The sequence below is a fragment of the Lepisosteus platostomus genome, chromosome 1 (assembly GCF_059453375.1).
Source record: "Lepisosteus platostomus isolate fLepPlt1 chromosome 1, fLepPlt1.hap1, whole genome shotgun sequence".
Taxonomy (NCBI): Eukaryota; Metazoa; Chordata; class Actinopteri; order Semionotiformes; family Lepisosteidae; genus Lepisosteus; species Lepisosteus platostomus.
Genome location: NC_142611.1, coordinates 20659595 through 20681200, shown reverse-complemented (window position 1 = coordinate 20681200; position 21606 = coordinate 20659595). Strand labels below are relative to the sequence as shown.

Sequence of the window (21606 nt, the reverse complement as noted above, 5' to 3'; positions counted from 1 at the left end):
TAGAGCAACTTCACCTTTCATGTCCTGTTACTTCATCCAATTGCTGAATAGACATATGCACCAGCATCCTAATCTGTATTCAGGAAGATCAAAGCTTGTGATCATATATTTGGAGTAGTGAGAAGCATGTTTACACATGCCTGCTACTTCTCTCAACTCTTTTTGATACGCGATGCAGTATCATTGAGTTCTTGATGGGGCATTTTGTCCAGTAGGTGGCACTGTGATACTGAAATGCCAAGGTTGATGCGGTGAAGTCAAATCACAGGAATCCTGAAGGTGTAAAACAACCTGCTTGTTCAGCTGGACTCACACTATACAAGAACATACAAGTTCATAAGTTATAGGTGCTGCATATTAACTGAAAATGGGAAAAAAAATTAACATTTTCTGTCAATCGTTTTAACACATTTAATGAGTGCAAAGAGCAATTTTCAGTGAGAATTTAAACATGTTCTAACATCTGTAGGCTAGCTGCTGTGAGCAACAATTACTGTATGTAACTTGCCTTTACTGTGAACTTCACTCCCTTGTGCAATTAAAATAGTCTTGTACCTTAGATGTGCATTAACTGTGTAGGCAGGTGAAGAAGTGTGCATACTCACTAAGACAATAGTGTGACCAAATTTTTGCCTTTTTAAAACATTCATAGTATAGTTAAATTATTGAATGTGCACATTTTTTATTTTTATTTTTAATTTAATGTAGTTTTTCATGTACATGCTATTTGGATCTGAATTATACCTTGCTTTAAATATGCAATTAATTTAAACCTGCATGCATGTCCAGGTAATGACTCTGATTTACACTGAAGCAGCAATGTCTTATTATAGAAATGGCCAAACCCTTCAAAGGTGGTTGTTCTTTTCAAGCAAAGCCTTTTCTGATTTGTATCCAGTTTTTCAATGATTTTTGTTTCCATGCTGTTTATGGGGGGTAGAGATACCAAAATGATACTTTTTGGAGACTTTCTGACCCCAAAGTAGTCACGAGACTCAAAACCTAGCACAGTTACAGTAACTTCTAAACCTGTACCTAAAATAATTTGTGACTGAATTATTATTTTTTCTTCATAAAATACCTTACCAGTCACATGAGCTTTGAAACAGATTTTTCCATCTTTTCTTTCGATAGTGTCAATATTTTTCCTGAAACAAAAAAGAAAGTAAAAAAAGACGCCCTAGTATATACTGTACAATGCAGATCTGAAGCTATTATCCCCCCAAACCATTATTAGAATCCCCACTGAAAGCAATTAAAAGATAGCTGAAATCCTTTGGACCTAAAGGGTTAAATTCTGGGGCTGTAGCTGAACTCCCCAATACAGAGCATTCTGTTTGTTTGCTTCATAATACAGCTCAAGGTGGACCTTTTTGTTTGGTATTGACTCTTGTCAAGTTCTCAATATGATGAAACTACATCATAGAATAAGGCAGGATGGTGTGAGGGGTGACCAGGGGAAGCTTGAAAAATATTTTGAGATGTTTTTGTTCTTTTTTTTAATTTCAGTTAAAGGAAAGCCACTTTCCCTCTTTAGCATTCACTGCTGCTGCTCAGAATTAGAGATTTATTTGCAGCAAAAAAAAAAATCAATTAGTCCTAAATTTATTCATGGATTTCAGGTCTTGCGATCAATGCAAGTCCACTCAGCAGGCTCAAAGGGACCCAGTTCCTCCCAGTTAATGTGTTTGAAGGGGAATTACCATTGATGTTGTTTTCTCTTCCTTTAGGTCAAAGAACGCATCTCTCTGTCATGGGCGGCTGCAACCAGGGATGACTTCACCTTACAGGTACCCAGAGTGCAACAGGACATAACAGGATCCGAGAGACTGATGGGTGGGCCAGAAGTGGCAGCATGTCAGGTTGGAATTTAGTCATTGCTGTTTCAAAATATTACTCTTTGTGGTTGTTGTGGTTGTCAGTGAGTAATTGTCTTTGTATAAGAGCCTGCTTATAGAAACTTTAGATTGTTTCTGTGACTAACAATGGACCCAGTTAAGGATGAAGAAGCTCCATGAAGTGGCCAGAAACACCCATCAAATTACAAAGGAAGTTATTATGCTGATGGCAAGGTAGTGCGACCTTAATCACTGCTGCTTCCCAGCTCAAGGTCCTGGATTTGGTTCCAGACCAGAATACCTTTTATGTGGAATCTGCATGCTGTACCTGTTTTTCTGTGGGGTTTATTGGGTGTTTCTGTTTATTCGCAAGTTGCAAAGACAGGCTGGTTAGATTAGGGGACTCAAAAACTTCCCAGTGTGCTTGTGCATGTGTATGTGTGTGATGGACTGGCATCCCATTCAGGGTGTGATCTCCCTTTGTGCCCCTGTGCTTCTGGAATACATTCCAGGTTGTTGTGACTGTTGCCAGGCTTTCTGATAATGGATACATTTGCTGTTATGCTGTGTAGTCTCTTGTTGCTTATGAGCGTAAAAATATTTTTGTATTCTATGCAAAAAAACGAAAGCATGGGAACGCAAATAAATGTCTATCTATACTAGTCCTCTCAAGACTGGTTATGTAAATGACTGAAGGTAGTAGCTTAAACCCCTTATACATACAGTAGATGCCACAACAGCATTTAATATCCCATATCTCCAATTAAGCATGGCTGACTAAAGAAGTGACTAGATTGTTAAAATGTTTAAGAGTTTAAGCGTGTGAAATTGTGTGTGAGTTTTAACTGTAAGTCAGAGGAGACACCAAATCTATGTCACAGTTATATGTCTGTCTACCCATATCAGCTGTCAGACTTCTGAGCGTTCATGGAAAGAAACCATGTAAGACTCGGAGATCTTCTTGAACTGAAATAATTTAACAAGCTGGGAAATTAACAAAGAATGAGCTGCATTAAAGACAGCAGAGGAAATTGGAGAAGAACCTTCGACAATTGTTTGACGTGCTCAGCTTTAAAAAGGGATTTTACAGTTCTATTTTCAACTAACCATTTAAAGCCATTTAATGTTTTTTGTAATGCTGAACACTTCTCTTAAGTTTAACATTTACATGAAGCCTATATGGCACGTCTTTCATTAAATCTAGGCATACATGCACACTCATATGCAGTGGATATAAGAAGTCTACACACCCTTATTGAATTTGCAGGTTTTTGTGATATAAAGCCAGAAATCAATGCTTCACAGTCGGTATGGTGTTCTTTGGATGATGAGCTGTGTTGTCTTTGCGCCAAACATATCTTTAAGAATCAAGGCCAAAAAGCTCAACCTTTGTCTCATCAGACCATAAGACATTTTCCCACATGGTTTGGGGTGATTGAATGTATCTTTGTTGCTAAATTTAGATGGGTTTGGATGTTCTTTTTTGTGAGAAATGGCTTCTGTCTTGCCACCTTACCCCATAGCCCAGACATATGGAGAAAACTGGAGATTGTTGTCACATGCAAGGAGTGACCAGTACCTGCCAGGAATTCCTGCAGCTCCTTTAATGTTGTTGTAGGCCTCTTGGTAGGCTCCCTGATAAGTTTTCTCCTTGTCCTGTCATCAACTTTGGAGGGTCGTCCTGATCTTGGCAATGTCCCTGTTGTGCCACATTTTCTCCACTTATTGATGATAATCTTCACAGTGCTCCATGGCCTTTGATATTGTTTTATAACCCTCTCCTGATTGGTACCTTTCAACAATAAAATCCTGTAGATGTTTTGTCAGCTCCTTGCGGACTATCGCTATCCCAGTAGGATGCAACCATGACATTTTCAAGGAAATCCTACAGGAACAGCTGATTTTATTTGGGGTTAATCAGAATCACTTGTAAGGTGTACTTGCTGACATGATTTCGAAAGTGATTGGTTAACTCTGAACACAGCTACAGCCCCCATTATAAAAGGGTATGCACACTTATGTAACCAGGGTGTTGTAGGGTGTTATTTTTCTCTTGAATTTTGTTTGTTGCAAGGTCACATTAAAGATGGAAAAATCTCTGACATGATTTATCTTGATTTTTGGCTTTACGTAAAAAAAAAACCTGCAATTTCAATAAGGGTGTGTAGACTTTTTATATCCACTGTACATTGGAATAAAAAATATAATCTCTTCACTCACCTGATTATTTAAATGGGGATAGATTCAAGACTCATACATTGTATGTAATTGCACATCTAGTTTTCACCAGTTTAAAAAATAGTATTTCTTTCAGAATGATTCAAGGTTATCCAAGCATATGTAATGCCTTTTTTTCAGACAGCTGGTTCAGTTTTAATTTCAGTGAAAGGGCTGAACCATGAGGATAAAAAGTACCATTTCCACTAATATCTGGAATCATCTACAATTTATTTTGGTATCCCTGGATTAAGGTCTATATGTTTTTTTTTCATTGCTTTTGATATCAACTGTTTTGGTCAATTTTATTGAGTAATTTTCTTTTCTGGCAGTTTTAGAAATGGAAAAATCATGGCATATTTAAAGGAGTACCCTATTAAAAAAGTGTTTTAAAAACATAAAACATCCATAATTATACATGCCTTCAAAGCATCATGCTGACCTTTTGTATTACTTAAAACTCAATGTTCATGTTAAAACAATCTTCCTAAATTCTGTATTTTTCAATTAAATGACCCCTTTATTTTGTTGTGGTAGAGATATAGGTATTACAGGAATCTTTATGAAATCAGCATGAAAGTATTTATGCTGCCTGAGGAAAATAATGTAGTCAGATCCATCTTTTAATTTTGAAAGAAGTTCCATGATATTCTACAACAAATCCCCTGGAAACATGTTTGTGTTTGGAGTTATTCAGTCACCTTTGATTGTGATTCATGTATTCATTTGATGCTGGGAGTTTTAATTGTCAACAAACCCATGGGCAGTTGATCAGCCTTTTAGGTTTTGAAAAGGTAATTCAGTTTTGAGTGACGCAGAATGTTGTCTGAAGGCCTAGGCAGGAAAGGGTTACCTTCACAGTCAGAAGTTTATTATGGCCTAGTGATTTGCTGATTGATTCCATTTGCTGTCAGTTAAAGCTCTCTTAATGTCAGTTTTCTTGCATAATGCCTGGAAATAAAGACTGATGAAGTTCCCCCGATTGATGCTGCTGACATCTTCTGACCCTCATTCGCCCTGTTCTGCATGGCAATTTAAGTGACAGCAGTTAGAGAGAAACGCACACCCATGAATATGCAAGTTCCCGATAATGTGAATGAAAGAGGTATAAAATTTATGGAAAGAGAAAATAAGCAATTTTGTCCTTTAAGGTCATATAACTTTAACACCATTAGCATATCTCTGAATTTCTGTGAAATGCGAGTTCTGTTTTGTTTTTGTTAACGGCAGCAAAAAACTTAGTAAAAATGAAAGTGAGAGGCTGTGTTTGTATGTTCGCCTTTATTTTTAAATGTGAAGAGCCTTTGCTCTTTCTTTGGGGAAGAAATGCTTTGTCTTTGTTTTGAATTGGGATTTAAGTTAATTGTAGTAAATTTTAGATGGGATTTTAGAAAAATAAGAGATTTTTAACCTATTACAATAAAATGTATTTTAAGACTAATGTAATGCATATTAAGAAAATGTATTCCTTAGACCAAAATGTTTTCATCTGAACAGTCGCAGTTAATATTGTGGGATTCTGACTTGTAAAGGTAGGGCTGTGGTTCACAATCAAAAATAATTATCTTAACTGCTCCACATAATGAAACTGTGTAAAAAAAAGTACTGTATATGCTATTTAGTTACCCTTCTCCAAGCTTTGACATCCAAACTCTAGTTTAGTCTCCGTAACTGGGTGTGATATCTGAAAATTAAAATGTGAATCTCTTTGTGAAAAAGAAAGTGAATAATCTTCAGATGTGCACAAAAAAATCAAGCTTAAGCATTGAAAGGATCACAGCCACTCACAAAAAAAAGCCAGGGTCACGTACTGTAGATGAATTGAAAAATTACATGATATACAATAATTTTTACATTTTTAATGTTTTCAGCTTTGCGAGCAATATCAGAACTATTACAGATAGTTTTGGCATATGTATTTTATATAAAGCGTAAATCTTTAGATAATCGTTTGAGTTTTCTTTAAAAATCAATATGCAGTTCACTAAAATTATGATTTTCAATCCCATGTTCCATCTACTTGCATGCATCTTAATTTCTGTATCTGTTCCTTCTCTCTTGAAATTCTTCATTTATTTGAATGTTATGTTATAAAAATTACACACACACTTTCAGCTATAGTTGTTTAGACTTTGTATTCAACAAAATGGAAGTTACAAAGAAATACCACAGTATTGCTAATTGGTTATGAATCTGCACGCAGCTGTAGTCAGGGATCCTCATCCTCATCCTCACAGCTGATGAAGGGTCGTCAAACTGGACATTTCCATTCCATTACACAGTGGATCCGTTTTTTGATCCAGGGAATCCTTAATTATTGGCATTAACTTCAGCACCTGGGATATTTAAGCAATTAAGAATCAATTCAGTAATTAATGTATTGGAAGGTTCAGAGTCCTAATGACAAAGAATGGAAGCCAAGGTTGACTGCCCCTCCTGTAGACTATATGCCCAGTCAGTTCTTCTGTAGTGGATAGATTGATTTGTTTCCTGGCCAGTATTTTACAGTCAAGAAGTATCTTTTTTATTAACTGGAAATAAACATTTAGGTAACCTTTTAGATTTGGGGTTGTGAATACTGTTTATAAAAAAATATAAATTAATGAAGTATGAATAGACAGATATACGTGATAGCCTCTCATATTGATTACTTCTATTCCCTGATCCTCACCATAGTTTTACTTATACTGTACCCCTAACCTTAACTCTAACCCTAGAGTTAGGACAAGTTAATATTTTTTATGAATCCTGACATCATTAATATATGCTATATTACTGTTACAAACTGGTTGTGGTCATACATCTTAGAGTTGTTGTATATACACCAAATTAAAAGATGCAATGCCACCTCTAGTCAGAGATGAAAACCAGTTAAGCATATCACATTTTACTTTGGTTAGTGTTATGTAGTGTAAACTTAAAATATTTAGAACAATTAACAGTTAGTCAGTGCCTGAGACCAGGCCTCCTACAGCCCAAAGGTACACTTCCTGAGGATACCCTTCTTCATCCCCTCAAAGACAGACCAACCTTAATGCTAATTACTGAGACACACAGTAGGAGTTTAGAGAGCTAATGCTGGCTTCTATGTATTTCCTGAAAGGTCTAGATAGGCTGAGTGGTCTTTTCTCATTGGTAACCGTTCTTATTCTCTGATAAAATACCCTCTACAGGATTGTCTGCTCTCAAAACCTGAAGCAGAATTATGAGAACTGTTTCTCTAAACCAGATAATGCAGCCCAGGAGATAAAAACCCTGCCTAGTGGGTACTAAAAGTAAATAAATCTTTTCACCTATATAAAAACACAGCCCTTTGTCCCTAAATTCACTTCTGATCTTTTTAGTGCTCTTGACTACTTATGCTTCAGTCCTCTAAGAGCAAGCCAGGATTGCATGAGACTTGGTTGGTAGGAAGGAGGAACTCAATCATAGTGTCTTTTGTCTTCAGCTCCGGAGGATGAGAGAGAGAGGGAGAGAGTTATGTTTTTCTTGAGCTGGCTGCTAGCACAATATTTTGTTACCATGTTTGGGCATCTTTCTCAGAGATCTCTTCCTGTTTGTAATTCCCACTTAAACAAAAGAGATTCGGTATATGTGGCTTGGGATTGTCAGCATCAATTTTCTGTTCCCATTCCACTACATCTGACCTCTTAGGTCATTGTATGTTCCAGTTCTGCCTGGACTGGTATACCTGAATTGAATCCCTAAACTGCTTTACTTCTTTATTATAGACAAAAGGGAAGTGTCAGAATTCATATTAGTTGTGACCGTGGCAAACGGCACCCCAAACTAACCTGGGGCTCTCCAACCTGCATAGCTCTCAATATAGTAGAGCCATTCAGGAAGTGGCCTGGTCAAGACATTAGTATGGTCTCCTTTCTTGACACATTTTTACTGGTACTGGTCTGTAATGGTCAAACGGCACAGCAAATTGTCTATGGTGTAATCCTTATTGGTATAATAAATGTACTTCCCAGCACATGACTTACCCTCTCCTTAAAAAGTGCTTGACATTAATTATTTTCAATCTCATTGCAAACAGGGAGTGTCATCACATGTGCTAAAACACTAACAGATTTTCGTCTTTACCTGAGATTTGTCCAAAGTCCTAGCAGAATTTCTCTTTAATAATCCATGCATTTTGGTATAACCCTGGCACCACAAGTGATACCTTACTGATACTGTTTCCCATGACATTTCCCCAGAGTCTCCTGCCGTAGAACTTAAATGGAAAGTTCTGAGGTGCATATTGAAAATTTGGCACAGACGTACAGTATATGCATACTATCAGGTGATTGGGTCTCAGAACATCATCTGAGTTATTTTCACCCACAATAAATTTGCAATGATTCACAATTTACCCAAAAATTATTCCTATATGCGTGGAATAGCTTCCTGGAAGTGATTAAAGTGGGCTTCAGATGATTCCTCAAAGCCTGGCTTGGGATCCTTGAGACCAACTATGGCAGCTTGTATGTCTTCTGCAGTAATACTTACGTACCCTGCTAATATGTGTTTTTTTTATTTAATAAAATAAGCACTAGCAAAAAATAACTTTGTAATAGTAAAACCTGTTCCAGGACAATGCATTATATTATGATTCTCAGGGAAATGCCTAAAAACCTATCTCTTTTTCTTTTGTTGATTGTGAAAACCTGTTATCTTATTGCTATTTTTTTCACTATTTCCAGTCTCAGCTTTCTAGCATGAATTTGCAGCACCCTGGGACCCTTGTTTGTAATAAAAGAGACAGTGCTAATGGTTCCCTTGTGTTTCATTTGATTAATTCATTTTCAATTCTCTCTCCATTTTAGAGCTTCATTTCTAGTTTTATGGATTTATACCAGATGGCCTGTTCCAAGATGGCCATGCTGGAGTCTGAAATCTCCTCGCACAAGAACCACATTGCTGCCCTGAAAGCTGAGCTGCAGCATGCCTGTCTACGGGAAAACCAAGACTTTCTTCCAGTAAGCATTCTACTCTCTAGCAAATACAAATTGAAGTATCTCTTTTTTTTCAGTTGTCAACAAGCGCATTGTAAAACTGTGGTTTTCATTTTAAAATAAGAATGTCAACTTTCTTACTACAGTCCAACTGGGTGTCTTGGTTCCATTTTGTTTGTTTAATCTTCCCTGATTAATTAGAAATGAAATGCCAGTTGTTTGTTTCTTGAAGTTCCTTAACTTACTCCAAAAATGTATTGTGTAAGATATGAGAATCTGGCAATGCAGTTGTCATCTGTGATGGAGTTATGTAAGGCAATAGACCTGTTTGTTTTAAAGAGGAATCTTAAAGAGAGGCAAGAAATGCAGTGCAAACTAAAATAAAATATCACATATCATATATTGAGTCCACAGTACAGTAACTGATTAAGAGCAAAACCCAGTGTGCTAACGAATTACAGCACAAGCATCTTTTAATTTAATTTATATAGTGAAGATTTCTTTGTAGCGCTGGAATATGCGTTTGCATTTGTTTTACTGTGTTTGACTCCAGGTTTCTGTCAAAGAAAAATCTTCAAACAGAAAGGTTAGGTTACCAGGCAGTCCCCTGGACATACTTCTCACAACATCTTGAAGTTACTGTATTTTCTCCATCAGCAAATTTGATGTTCTGCTTATATCACTTAATTGCTGTTGTTCGTATACTTGAATCCAGTGGGAGAAGAAGTCAGGCTGGATGTCCTTGGGGGAAATGAGTCTTTCGCATTTAGGAGAATGTGATCTCAGAGAGGCAGCGTGCCACTTTGTTCACACATACTGTACCTTGCCGGATACAGCGTTTGACAGCAGCACAATCCCACTGGGACCTTAAGTGAGAAATGCAGTGTGGCTAATCCTGCTGCTGAGGTGCCCAAAAGTGACAGTAAGGGCTTGTGCTAATTGCTTTTTTTATTGAAAGATATGGAAGGAGAAGGCTAGGAGCCACATCAGTTAAATTCACTGGCCTTCAATCCACCAGAGAGCCACCAGGTTCAAATCTGACTTGTTGTGTCTGGTTTGTTTGTTTTTTTTGTACTTTGATTATTCCCCACTTTCAATGACATCATGAACTAATGGTTGTATTAAGCCCCTTTTTTTGTTTATACTGTAGGCCATTTTTTTTCATTTTGAAGCCCATGATTTGGACATTACCAGTTCACCACTATAATTCCAGACTGACCTGAGGAAACTGAAGGCATGCATTAATGTTCTCTATAATGTTCTTGCTGGGCCATTCACTGCTTTTTCAGCTACAGCAGCAGCCTCAGGACAATCCTGCTTGTACAGTAAGTGCCTGCAAGGATTTAAGGGATCACTATTGCACTCTGAAACTACAGCTCACCTATTGCCAATTTGGCATATTCAGTATTTAGTGGGGCACAGTCCTGATAAGGGATTACCACTATCACAGTTGAGGAAAGATTTTTCCAAATTGTCTTATTGGGTACTAGAAATATAATAATAGATACCACAACCTGCATATCACACTCTCCATTTGTTTTTATTCCTTTTGCTGATTTTGCTAGAAATCATGGTGGAGAAGTGGTTGAAGTCTAACAATGCAAAAATATGCCCAGTTATTTACAGTATACCCTGAAATGGTTCTTTGGTTCTTACAGCAAAATTCAACACTGTGTTAGCTCATCGCTTCATCACAGTTGAGTAAATATTTTGTTATTCTTGAATTTTCCGCATGGGATTAATAAAGTACCTACCTACCTGATTCTTTAATTTTCAGCATTAATACTGAATACCTCTCATTGTGTACTTGTGTACTTTTAGTACTGTTGTCTGAGATTGAATAACTGAAATGTAATCCTACGAATAGTGGCAAACACGGACCTTGATACATTAAGAAGTTACATGTATTGTTTTCTCTCTAGTTCAACACATGACCTTTGAGCCATGTTGACAGGGTATTATAAAGCAACTTTTTGAACTCTGATTTGATGTAATGTACCTATTCATTGGCTAGATCAAGGACCTCAAGATCTAGGACTGTCTCCACGACACCTTGTACGAAAAACAAAAATGACGTGAACATTAGTCCTGCGTCTTCATAGGGTCCTGCCAGGTGCTAGACTGCCAACTTGTATGTAACATGACAGTCCAGCCCACAGGGACTTAGGGTACTTCCAATGACTTTAGAATATAAAAGCTTTTATCTGTATTTCTGTGACACAGAGTCAGAAAAACAATCTCCTCTCCGGAGTGCTTTGTCTCGAAGAGACAGATTTCTTTGAATAAATCATTTTAATTTTAACAGTGGCAAATTACTTTTACCAGCCACATGTGCTTCTGGGGAGGTGGGTGAGAGAGTCTGCAATTATCAGTAATCAGTAAGGGTCGCCAACGTGCTTGGTTCCCATTGAATATGTAATTGTATTTGGGAAACGAGGTGGGACACTAGACCTCTTCATAGCTCTAAAGACTAAACTTTTCAGGCACCTCAATGGACATGTGCTTAACATTTCTGAAGCCACCTGGTCTCACAGCGGGACTAGAAATTGAATTGTGCTGCTGAAGTGCATCCTGACACTTCATAATGAGAACTTCCCCTCGTTGTTTCTTGCTGCAGCTGATGAGCTATGAGCGAGCTTGATGAAGTTACATCTTCGCCCACCCCTGACATCTTGTCCCTTGCGTGGGTGCAAACTGAGGCACTCCTGTGAACAGGACTCCACCAATGTGGCTACCCTGGGACTTCGTCTTATCTTTTTCTCGTTAATTTTTTTTGCTGAATTTGATTTTATAAGTGCAAGACTTGCATAATAAGAACTTGTTATATTTAGCTCCACTGTCTGCAAAAAAAAAAGATGGTATTTGAGGGGAAAACATACAAAACAATTGTCAAGATAACTAAGAAGGTGTCATGGAAATATTGAATGAGGTCCAGATTGGCACACACAGAAGAGCAAAGCAGTAAAGAGCACACACAGAGAGCGATGCAGATGAGAAACATTGAGGTGGAAGGGTTTGAGTGATTGGAAGATAAGTATACATACTTGTTCAACAGTGAATGCTTAAGGGCATTACAGAATATTTGGATACAGTACATCCATTAACAGTATGGTTTCCATACATACTGTACTGTATGTTTGTAGGTTTAGTTCTTGTAATACAGTAATGCACTAGCCTTTAGGAGTAGAGCCTTTCTTAAAGCATTGATGACCATTTTTGTTTTTGCATGGTCAAAGTAAGTCTTGTACTATTATGAAATATAAATCATTCAGTGTCTTGAGATGTCCCTGGCAGGGAAGAATCCACATGACGTCGTCAGGCCAGGAAGAGTGAACTCCTCTGGAAAGGATATAAAACACAGGCCTTATATACAGTATATATAATGTCAAGACCCCTGACATTCCCTTGTAGCAAGCCTAGTAGTTGCTGTTAAAATATTGAGTAACCTCAGGGTAGGGAAGACTAAAGTGAAAAGAAAACTATTCAGGCTTAAAGAGCCATTTAGCTTAATGAACTGTGATTCACACCTGCTCAAGTGAAGAGGCTCTTTCTCATTTCAGATTTCTGTGGGCTGACGTGTGAACATTTAAGGAGTCTCCTTTGGTTTTCCTCTCTGGCAGCAAATGTTCCCCTAAAACCATGCGTGCTTGTGATATGATGTTTGTTTGTGGGCTATTTGCCTTTTTGAAGAAATCTGTCAAGCAGCTTGCAGCTTTTGGTATGGGGGGGAGGGGAGAGGCAGGGGAAGAAAAAAGTTGGAAGAGTTAGACACCAATGGCTCATATCCAAGGTTAGTTAATAGCGTCTGACACACTGCAATCTGGAGGCTTAAATCAACATTGTTTTCACAGCTGTAATTAAGCCACCTAATCAGAAGCACATTTTGACGGGACAGTTTTCTAAAAAATTCAGACACAGCAAGTCCTTTTACTGGTGGTTTGTCGGCTAACGGGGATTTTGTGGGTGGAGGAGAGGTGGGGTGGGGGGGACCAGAGTTGCTTAAACCAAGCTCGGAAGGTATCTGAGAACAGAGGGCCAGTAAGAGGCGCGACAGTCCTGAAAAGAAGCAGGCCTATGTGTTTGCGGTGTAGCTGAGAGCCTGGAGCAGCATCCCGCCCTGGTTAGGCCCTCTGCCGAGTCACCCAGTCTCAAATGGCAGCTGTACGCAGCGAGATGAGAAGGCCTGGGCCAAAGTCAACAGATGAGCTGGTCTAAACTGGCTTGCTGTGTGTTCTGATTGTAAATTGCACTGGTGATGATTAGAGAACTCCAGCACAGGATGTAGACTCTTAAAACTGTCCAGAGAAAATAATTTTCTACTATGTTCAGGAAACTTTTTTTCATCCTCCCCCCTCCCTCCTTTTTTTAATTTAAACATTATGCTTGTAAAGGAGGTGGTGTGCAAATTGCTCTAAAGCCTTCAGAGTAATAGCCAGACAATGGCTTTTAGGTTATCTTTACACACGCGTAATGTCCGTGCATACAAACATAACACAAATACAAATAATTACTCCCAAAGGATGAGGAGCAGCCTTCATGTACGTATGTTTGTGTTTGTTTAATAATTTAAGTAATAATGTTTATTTGTTGTAAAAAAGACTTTTAGACCCACCATTTAGATCTTTGAAAGGAAAGATTAATGAAGTTAACAGATTTAGTTATTTCATTTGTTTATATATTTGTTTCTTACTTGCCATGATGTCATTATCTAAGGAATCTCACATTGTACTCAAGCTTCATAGTTTTTTCAACTTTATGGCAAAACTATTTACTTTTTTCTATTTAACTGCTGCTTTAACAGAGTGTCATATCTATCCCTTTAATGCATCCTGACATTGTAGTTATTACCAGCCATGTTAATGAATTACAGTAAAGCAGATCATGACAGTGAGTGAAAGACTATGAAAAATACTTTTCATATTATTGCTGTTCTCATATTTTAGGGAACCTGATGCCATTTAAATTGACAATTTGACATTGGATGAATTGTTTACTGATAGATCTGAAAATAACAATGCAAGATTTATGGTTCTTATTGTGTATTTGTGTAGAGAAAATATAACTTTCTTTCAACAGGGGATGCTTCAAGAAATGGGCAACTGCAGTTGAGTGAGGATTGAAAAAGACATTTAGAAACATTTGATAGTGAACAAAGTGCTTAATTTAATAAACTGCCTTACATTTTAAGAAGTACATGTAAAGATTATACATCAAGATACAGTGACATTCATGAGGAAACCAACTTTTTGTAATGGAGATCCTGAGTTTTTTGTTTTATTTGCTAAGTAGTAGCTGCATTGTGAATTATAATTACAGTAAATCTATTACTTTAAACCCAGATAGATAATACTGGCATAATTATTTTAAGACTTTAGATCCTGTTTGGATTCCCCTACAAACTTATTATTCTGTTTTCTAGATTGATAAACCAGACATTTTAGAGAGTACATTGGATCACAGAGATACATACTTACTATCCAGCCTTATGAGTAACAAACATGTCTAACTTCTTCACTAAAGCAGTAGATATGGTTGAGATCCTTCCAAAAGCCTCCATCAGATTTTTTTTCTGAATACAACTTTACATAATAACTATGCATATGTTCCCAATTCGCATTCTATATGTAGGGAAATGTGACTTCATGCTCTATTTAACTTTCACGACACGATAATGGTGAAGTAACATGATATTAGGTATCAGTTTATAACGAGGCCTCTTTTTTCATAAAGGGGACATTTTAGTTCAACTTAAAGAGCATCAACATGGTCTCAGAAATGTGTATTTGATACGGGAACGTTAACTTGGTTTGCTAGATTGAAGGAGAAAACTTTAAAATCTCGAGCTTGAAAACATCTTATTTGGTGGAACTGAATGGCTATTCATGTGCTCACAAAGCCTGTGTCTCCCAGAACTCACCTCTTCTGTGAAGAAAATTTGTGCGTGCTTTTCTTTTCCTGTCCACAATTTGACTTTCTTCAGCACAGATGATATTTTTCTTGCTTTTTTCACTTTGATTATGTGAAAAAAGGTCGTTTGTGTGACTTGACTGGAACAGCTTGTCACCGCTGCAAATTTGGCCAGATATCTGCTTCTTCCTCCCACTTTCACAGAACTGTTCAGCTTGATTCAATCAAAGGGGGAGGAAAACGGGCCAAAGACCAAAACAGGCAAGTCAGGGACAGACTCGATCCCGCAACTGTGGCAGCCCAGGAGGCAGACAACAAAGAGAGAGAAAGGGGGTGGAAAGTGGTTCACGAAGGCTGCAGGAGAGCAAAGACGATCTTAATATGTCCCTTAGGTAGCAGTGGGAGCACAGTCACACACAGGCTGGGCTTTGACATTAAGGAAAGTATTTCCTTCTGTGGTTAATCCCCTGCCGTGCAGTTCAAACTTTAGAACTAGCATTAAATTCCTGTTGACAAGCTCCAGGGGGAGACGGCTACATTTGCATCCAGCCCCCATGTCAGATTCGAGCTGTGCTTGCTATGCTTTCTTTCTCCCTCCATATCTTTCAGGTGTTTACAAAATGGAAAAAGTACGTTTTCTGCTAGAGCCTCCAACATGTGGTTGGCAGAAACAAAAAAAAAAGAGAGAATATCAAAATACAGCACAAGCCATTAGGGTTTAGCTGAGTGGGTCAACAAGGCAACATAAACAGAGAGCATTTGTCACAAATTAGTATGCAATGTCTGAATTACTGTATATTGAAGAAAGGCCATTCTGCCTTAGCAAAATATATGCTTAGGCTTGTTATTATGGTAGTAAATGTCAGCTTGATGGATGCAAATATAAAATATCACCCCACCACACAGGGATGCATGTACTCAATAAACTACAAAGGGTGGGTCCCAGACAATTTTGACATAATTTTTTTTTGATAAGACTCATTCGGCTACAGTGAAACAATGAGCCTGAATGCAGGCATAATGCTGTGATTTGTGACCATATGACCAAACATCACTGTACAATTATCTAATTTGCTGTTTACATTTCAGCTACATTTTATATGTTACAGGCATTGACAGTGCATTGGATATATAGACCCTTTCATGGTCAGCCATAATAATGTACTGTATAACAGCTAGACAAAACAGCGCTGCGATACTGCTTTTAAAAAATGTGTTCACTACTTCAAATAAATTAAATCCGATCTGTAGTTGGATATCGGTACAGAAAAAACCCAGATTCCATGTTGATTTCATGACCATTCTATTAAAGGAAAAACCATCTTTCAATCCTAAAAAATCAAAACGAAAAATGCTTGTTGGGGCTCTTAAATCTGAATCCTGGCACATTTATGTAGCATCTCACGTCTTCAGTGTTTTTATCCTTTTGAAAAAAGTTAGGAGGAAACTAAATATTGTGGTGCAATATTACCAAGATCTTTCCATATTACAGCTTATAACTGCAAGGTTCCAGGAAAGTATAGAATCAGGAATATTGAATTTGAAGCTAATACTGGAGCTTTCTAAATATGTTTAAGAAGCAGACAAATCAACTATTTAATTATTTTTTCTCTCGCTTGCGTACTTAGTCTGCAAAATGCCGTTCTAATGACATAATCAGTAAGCTTCTTTTTAGCAAATGAGTTACTTGATCTTCAGTTTGTAGTTCAACACCATAGTGTGAATTCTTAAGAAGGGAGAAAACGTAAACACACTGTGAAATTCAATTCTTTTTTGTGGCTGAGTATGGTATAAACATTTTAAATTAGCGAGTCCTAAGTTGTTTTTGAGCAGAGGGACACCAGATTTCAAACATATGGCTATTTTTTTTTAAACCCTGCTTCACTGGGCATTACTCTGAAACACAGGGGTTTGTAGACTGCCACCCCTAGTGCAGGTTCTGTGTGAATGTAATGATTTTTCTGCCCAACTGTGGTCTGGGCAGGTTTCAAGCCGAGGTCTGGGAGGCAAACACTACTGATTTATGTATGTTTCATTTGGAATATTTTTGGAATATCAGGGGGGATTCAGAAAACCGTCTACAGTTACCCTAGGTCAGCATTATTTTACACAGAGGACATTGCTCTGTGACAAGAAGCATTAAAATCCATAGACTTGTCCTCATTTTTTAAATACAGTATGCATGTCCCTTTTTCCTCCCCAATCAAAACGAAATGGCTTTTGTTAATGAAGTGGATTAGTTCTTTTGTGTTGTCCTGTTATAGCTTCTGTATGCTGTACATTATCACTATCTCTCTAGCTGTCATGATGTTCATGATTTTTATACTGTATGTTTCAGTAGTGACGCTCTTAAAACGTGTAATTTGAATGACATTTTTATACAAAAATTACACATAGACTACGCCATATTTCCGAAAAATAAAAGTACAATCACTTTGGAAATGTGTGGGACTTCTAAAGAACTTTTAAAACCTGACTATAATTCATAGATTAAATACAGTGCAGTATGTCTCACTTGGGATCTTAACCTAAAATAGATTGCCATGCAAACCTGTTGCAAAGTTTTCTTTTAAGAATTAGAGTACAGTTTTGGATGCAGCTAAGGCTAGGAGAAAAACAGCTGAAGGTCAGCTATGCCCAGTTTGTCTTCAGTGTTACTGAAGGATAGTCATTGCTTTTTGAAAATTTTGAGTTGAATGAAAAAAAAAGTTTTCATGCAGTGGATATGTTTTATATTGTTTTATAAGTATAATCAACACAGAATGTTTTAAATTATATTTACCTTTTGCTAATTTTGATAGTTTGGGATTGAGGATGCAAGATTCAAATGTATGAATGTGGATTCATTGTCTCCTATTGTTTTATAAGACAGTTTTTGTGGAAGTTTTCACCAGTTTTTCTGGTGTCCACAGATGTACGCTAGGCATGGTGCATCAGATCACTACAAATACCCCCCATTTTGTACTGTACTTCAGGAAGTCATGTTTTGTGACTGTGAAGTCTATGCTGAGAGGACTAATGTTTGTGAGTGGCAATGTGGCAACATTATCATTTCTATATATCAACAACATTCCATTTTGTTGTTCCATTTATAGTTTTTAAATTAATGCTGGTATTTTGTGTTTGATTTTGTTTTGTACCTTTTTATATGAGTGTAAATGCTATAAGAAAGATCTCTGCTCCCCATAGTACATACAGTACATGTACAAACTCCATGCAGATAGCACCCCAGGAATTGAAGCCAATAATAATTATAGCACTGCTGATTTATAATGTTTTATCCTGTTAAAAATAGTTATCCGTATTTTATTTTGATTCCCATTTTGATGGAATTGTATTTTTGTGTTATAGGGTCAATATGTCATTTCTTTATTTTTCAAGAACATCTCTTAAATGAAACAAACAATGCTTGTCGTGTGAAATGCAATACAGACAGCAGAACTGGCTGAACACCACAGGATTTACTCCACAACAGCAGTCCCAGCAAGGTGACAGTGTATCAGAGCTGCGTCTGTGCTCTGTCTAACGCTTTTGTTCTGGCGTTTGTCTTGTAAGGATGCATTTATTGGATGAGAGTGTTAATTTCAGAGAACAAGCACTTTATATTTTCTCTTTGCCTTGCATGCGCTGGCTTGGTGATATCAATAATGAGCCACATATATTTACAATTTGGGATTTCAATTTGAAAAAAAATGGAAAAAAAATAATGGTGAATTCTTAACTGAAAAACCCAATGAGCCAAATTTTGAGAAGTATAGGGATATAGCATTTCTGTTGAATTGCTCGTAAATTACAGACCTCAAATTTAAGTTGTAAATTTTTACCAAGTTTGTTCTTTTTTAGTTTTGAAATTGAAATGTGGCATAGTTCCTGCCTCTCCAGTTGGACCTTATCCCAAATTGTATATTTTTTGTAAGGGGGTCTAGTGCTGACATGTTGGAGATTACAATTACTAGAGTGATTCATAGTTTATTTAAATGTTGTTATGGTTAGCATCAACCCCTGATGAAAGCAGGTTGCATAGAAAGGGAGGGGGAGGTAATGTACAAGCTTTTATTGATTTTTCTGTATTTGTTTTAAAATCATGCGGTTAAGTCATATCTGGCTTAAGCTGTTGGACAATAATGACCAAATTGTACCATTGGTAGAAAGCCAGCTGTTAAAGTACTTTGGTCTCCTCGGGGTAGATGGTGTAGATTGGCACAGTTCCTCCTGAGGTAAACAATTAGGAGCAGCAGTATAATATTGTAAGTGTAGTGCATTGAGCCACCCAGCTCTGCACTGTTGACTTTGTTATATTTAGGGGCCAACCTAAGCCACACTTAATAGTAAGATCAAATCATATGGCATTTGAAGTCCATGATGCATAAATTAAGGGTAGTAAATTTTAACAGCATCCATCTTAAAGTATGCTACTAGCTGCTTAAATAGATTTAATACAACACCAAATGACTAATTCCACTCTTAAATACCGAATTAGCTAAGTAGTGTAGTTTCTGCATTCATTTATATGTTAATATCAGAAGTGTAGTTTGTAATTGATTTGGAAGATGTTTGTAAGGCTGACTTTATCAATGCCTTTAAGCATTTTGAATCGGTTATTCTTGTAGTGTTATTTGTTTGAGATTAAGAAGATCTAATTATTTTAGGATGTGAGGGTACTACTGAGAATGTATCTGGTCACTTTTCTCTGGACTGATTCCACAGCAGGAATTTTCTTCAAATAATAGTTTTAACATAAGATAACTCAACAATCTTTAAGTTTCTAAAATTAACGTGAAATTTTACTTTCTTAACATTGCCTTTTTATTGCTTCCTCTAGTTGTTTAGGACTTGAAAGTGATGAGCACATAAACACCATTGTTTTTGTCATTAGATGCTTCTTCAGTCTTAGTGTTACATATCCCATCTTATAGTTAGAATGTATTTTTTCTATATGCTTGAAATAATTAGTACTTCTCAGCATTAAATGTCATCTGGCAGATCTCAATCTTTTATTAATTTTGTAGCTTCTACAGTTTTTGCTCATCCTCCTGTTTTGGTTTAATCTGTGAGCTTATCTACTTTGCTATGATCATATATGGTTGAGTGCTGATGTGCCTCAGTCAGTGTCCCCATGTATTTGCCTGTTCTTCTGTGTGAAATGCTGATACCCATGAATAGCAAGGGTAGCAGGCCACAGGTGGTCCTGGCAGTTCCCTGTGTTTAGTGAGTGAGTTTAGGTTATGTCTTCTGCTGTTACTTTGTTATTAACTAGGATCTTGTGCAAATATACAGTATGATACGTATACTTTCAAAGGGATAAAAGGTAAAAAGGGATCCAGTAAAGAGTAAAATAATTACACTATTTGGAATCTGCCTCTTTTTTATTCATTCAAATTGAGGTTATTTTGTCTTGGATTGTGCATCCAAAAGAGCTGAAATTTGTTTTTTTTAGTTAAACACAGGGAGTTTTTTTTGTGGAGAATGAACAATTGGAGTTTTCTGGTCTTTTTAGGATTCTGGCTGCAGTCTGCTTATGATATACGTATAGCTTATGATATATAAAGTCAAAAAGCAATTTTATTTTATAGATGCCGAGAAATACTGTTGCCCTTTTTTTAAACAAAAGCTTGTCCAAAAAGTGTGAACATGCCAAATGTGCTTTGCACATTTTCATACATTATTATCAGTAATTCAGGTTTGCACTTTTAGCATTTGTGATTTGAGGTTGTGATTTAGCTTTCCGACTGAAATAATACACTACATATTCTTTGTTGCAAGGAGCTAGACTGCTCATTACTGTAACTCAGTTGTCAGTAAAACATATCCATATGGAAAAAGATCACATTATGCGTGAATAATTTCAGTATTTTGGTTATAACTTCTTTTAATTATTAATTATACTTAATTATTATTATTAATATTATTACATAATTATATATTAAAATATTTAATATTTTCTGTATTTAGTTATACTGTAACATTCGACTAATATTTCAGTGATAATGCAGGATGAATCTGTCAGACACACTGCACTTGGGATTAGTGTTATGCTGTTTCGCTTGTACAGTGCCTTGGAAATGTATTCTAAGTCATGCACAGTTTTCACATTGTGTTTCTGTAAAGCTTGCAGTCATGATACTTTGAAATAGCAATTAATGTGTTTTATGTACACAACCTACTCCACACATTCAAAGCACAAAATAGAAAAATTAAACATACAAATTGAAAGAAAAAATGGAAAAGTCATGATTGCACAAATACTCAAAATCTTTGCAGTGGCAAACATAATTTAGGTGCACAAAATTGCCTTAGTGAGCCACAAGCCATTAGCTGAGGTCAGTGAGGAATAAAACAGTAGTAGTTCTCATGGTTTCAGAATACAAAGCATCTGCTTCTGTGATACTCCTTGGTCAGGTAGTTATTTGATTTCTATAAAAGACTCAAACATGAAAACTAAGGAGCTTTCAAAGCTGAACTCCTTCAGAAGCACAGATCAGGAGAAGGGTACAAAAACTATCAAAGTCTCTGACTATCCCTGTGAGCGCAGTCTATTGAATCATAAAGAAATGAAAGGCACAACATAACACGCAGACACTGTCTAAATCAGACAATCCCTCCACAATGATGAGCCAGCCAAGAAGCAAACTGGTAAGGGATGACACTGTGAGGCCAGAGATAACTTTGATGCACATTTTCAGACATTGACCTCTATACTG

General features: G+C 36.9%; 1 protein-coding gene across 1 annotated transcript in view; it reads left to right on the top strand.

Annotated features, from left to right (window-relative positions):
- Positions 1–21606, top strand: part of ccdc171 (coiled-coil domain containing 171) — a 157308-nt gene that overhangs the window by 124573 nt on the left and 11129 nt on the right. The window contains exons 23-24 of the mRNA XM_088627030.1: positions 1731–1862; positions 8870–9022. Of these exons, the coding sequence (XP_088483156.1) occupies positions 1731–1862; positions 8870–9022 (285 nt within the window). The remainder of the gene's footprint in view (positions 1–1730; positions 1863–8869; positions 9023–21606) is intronic.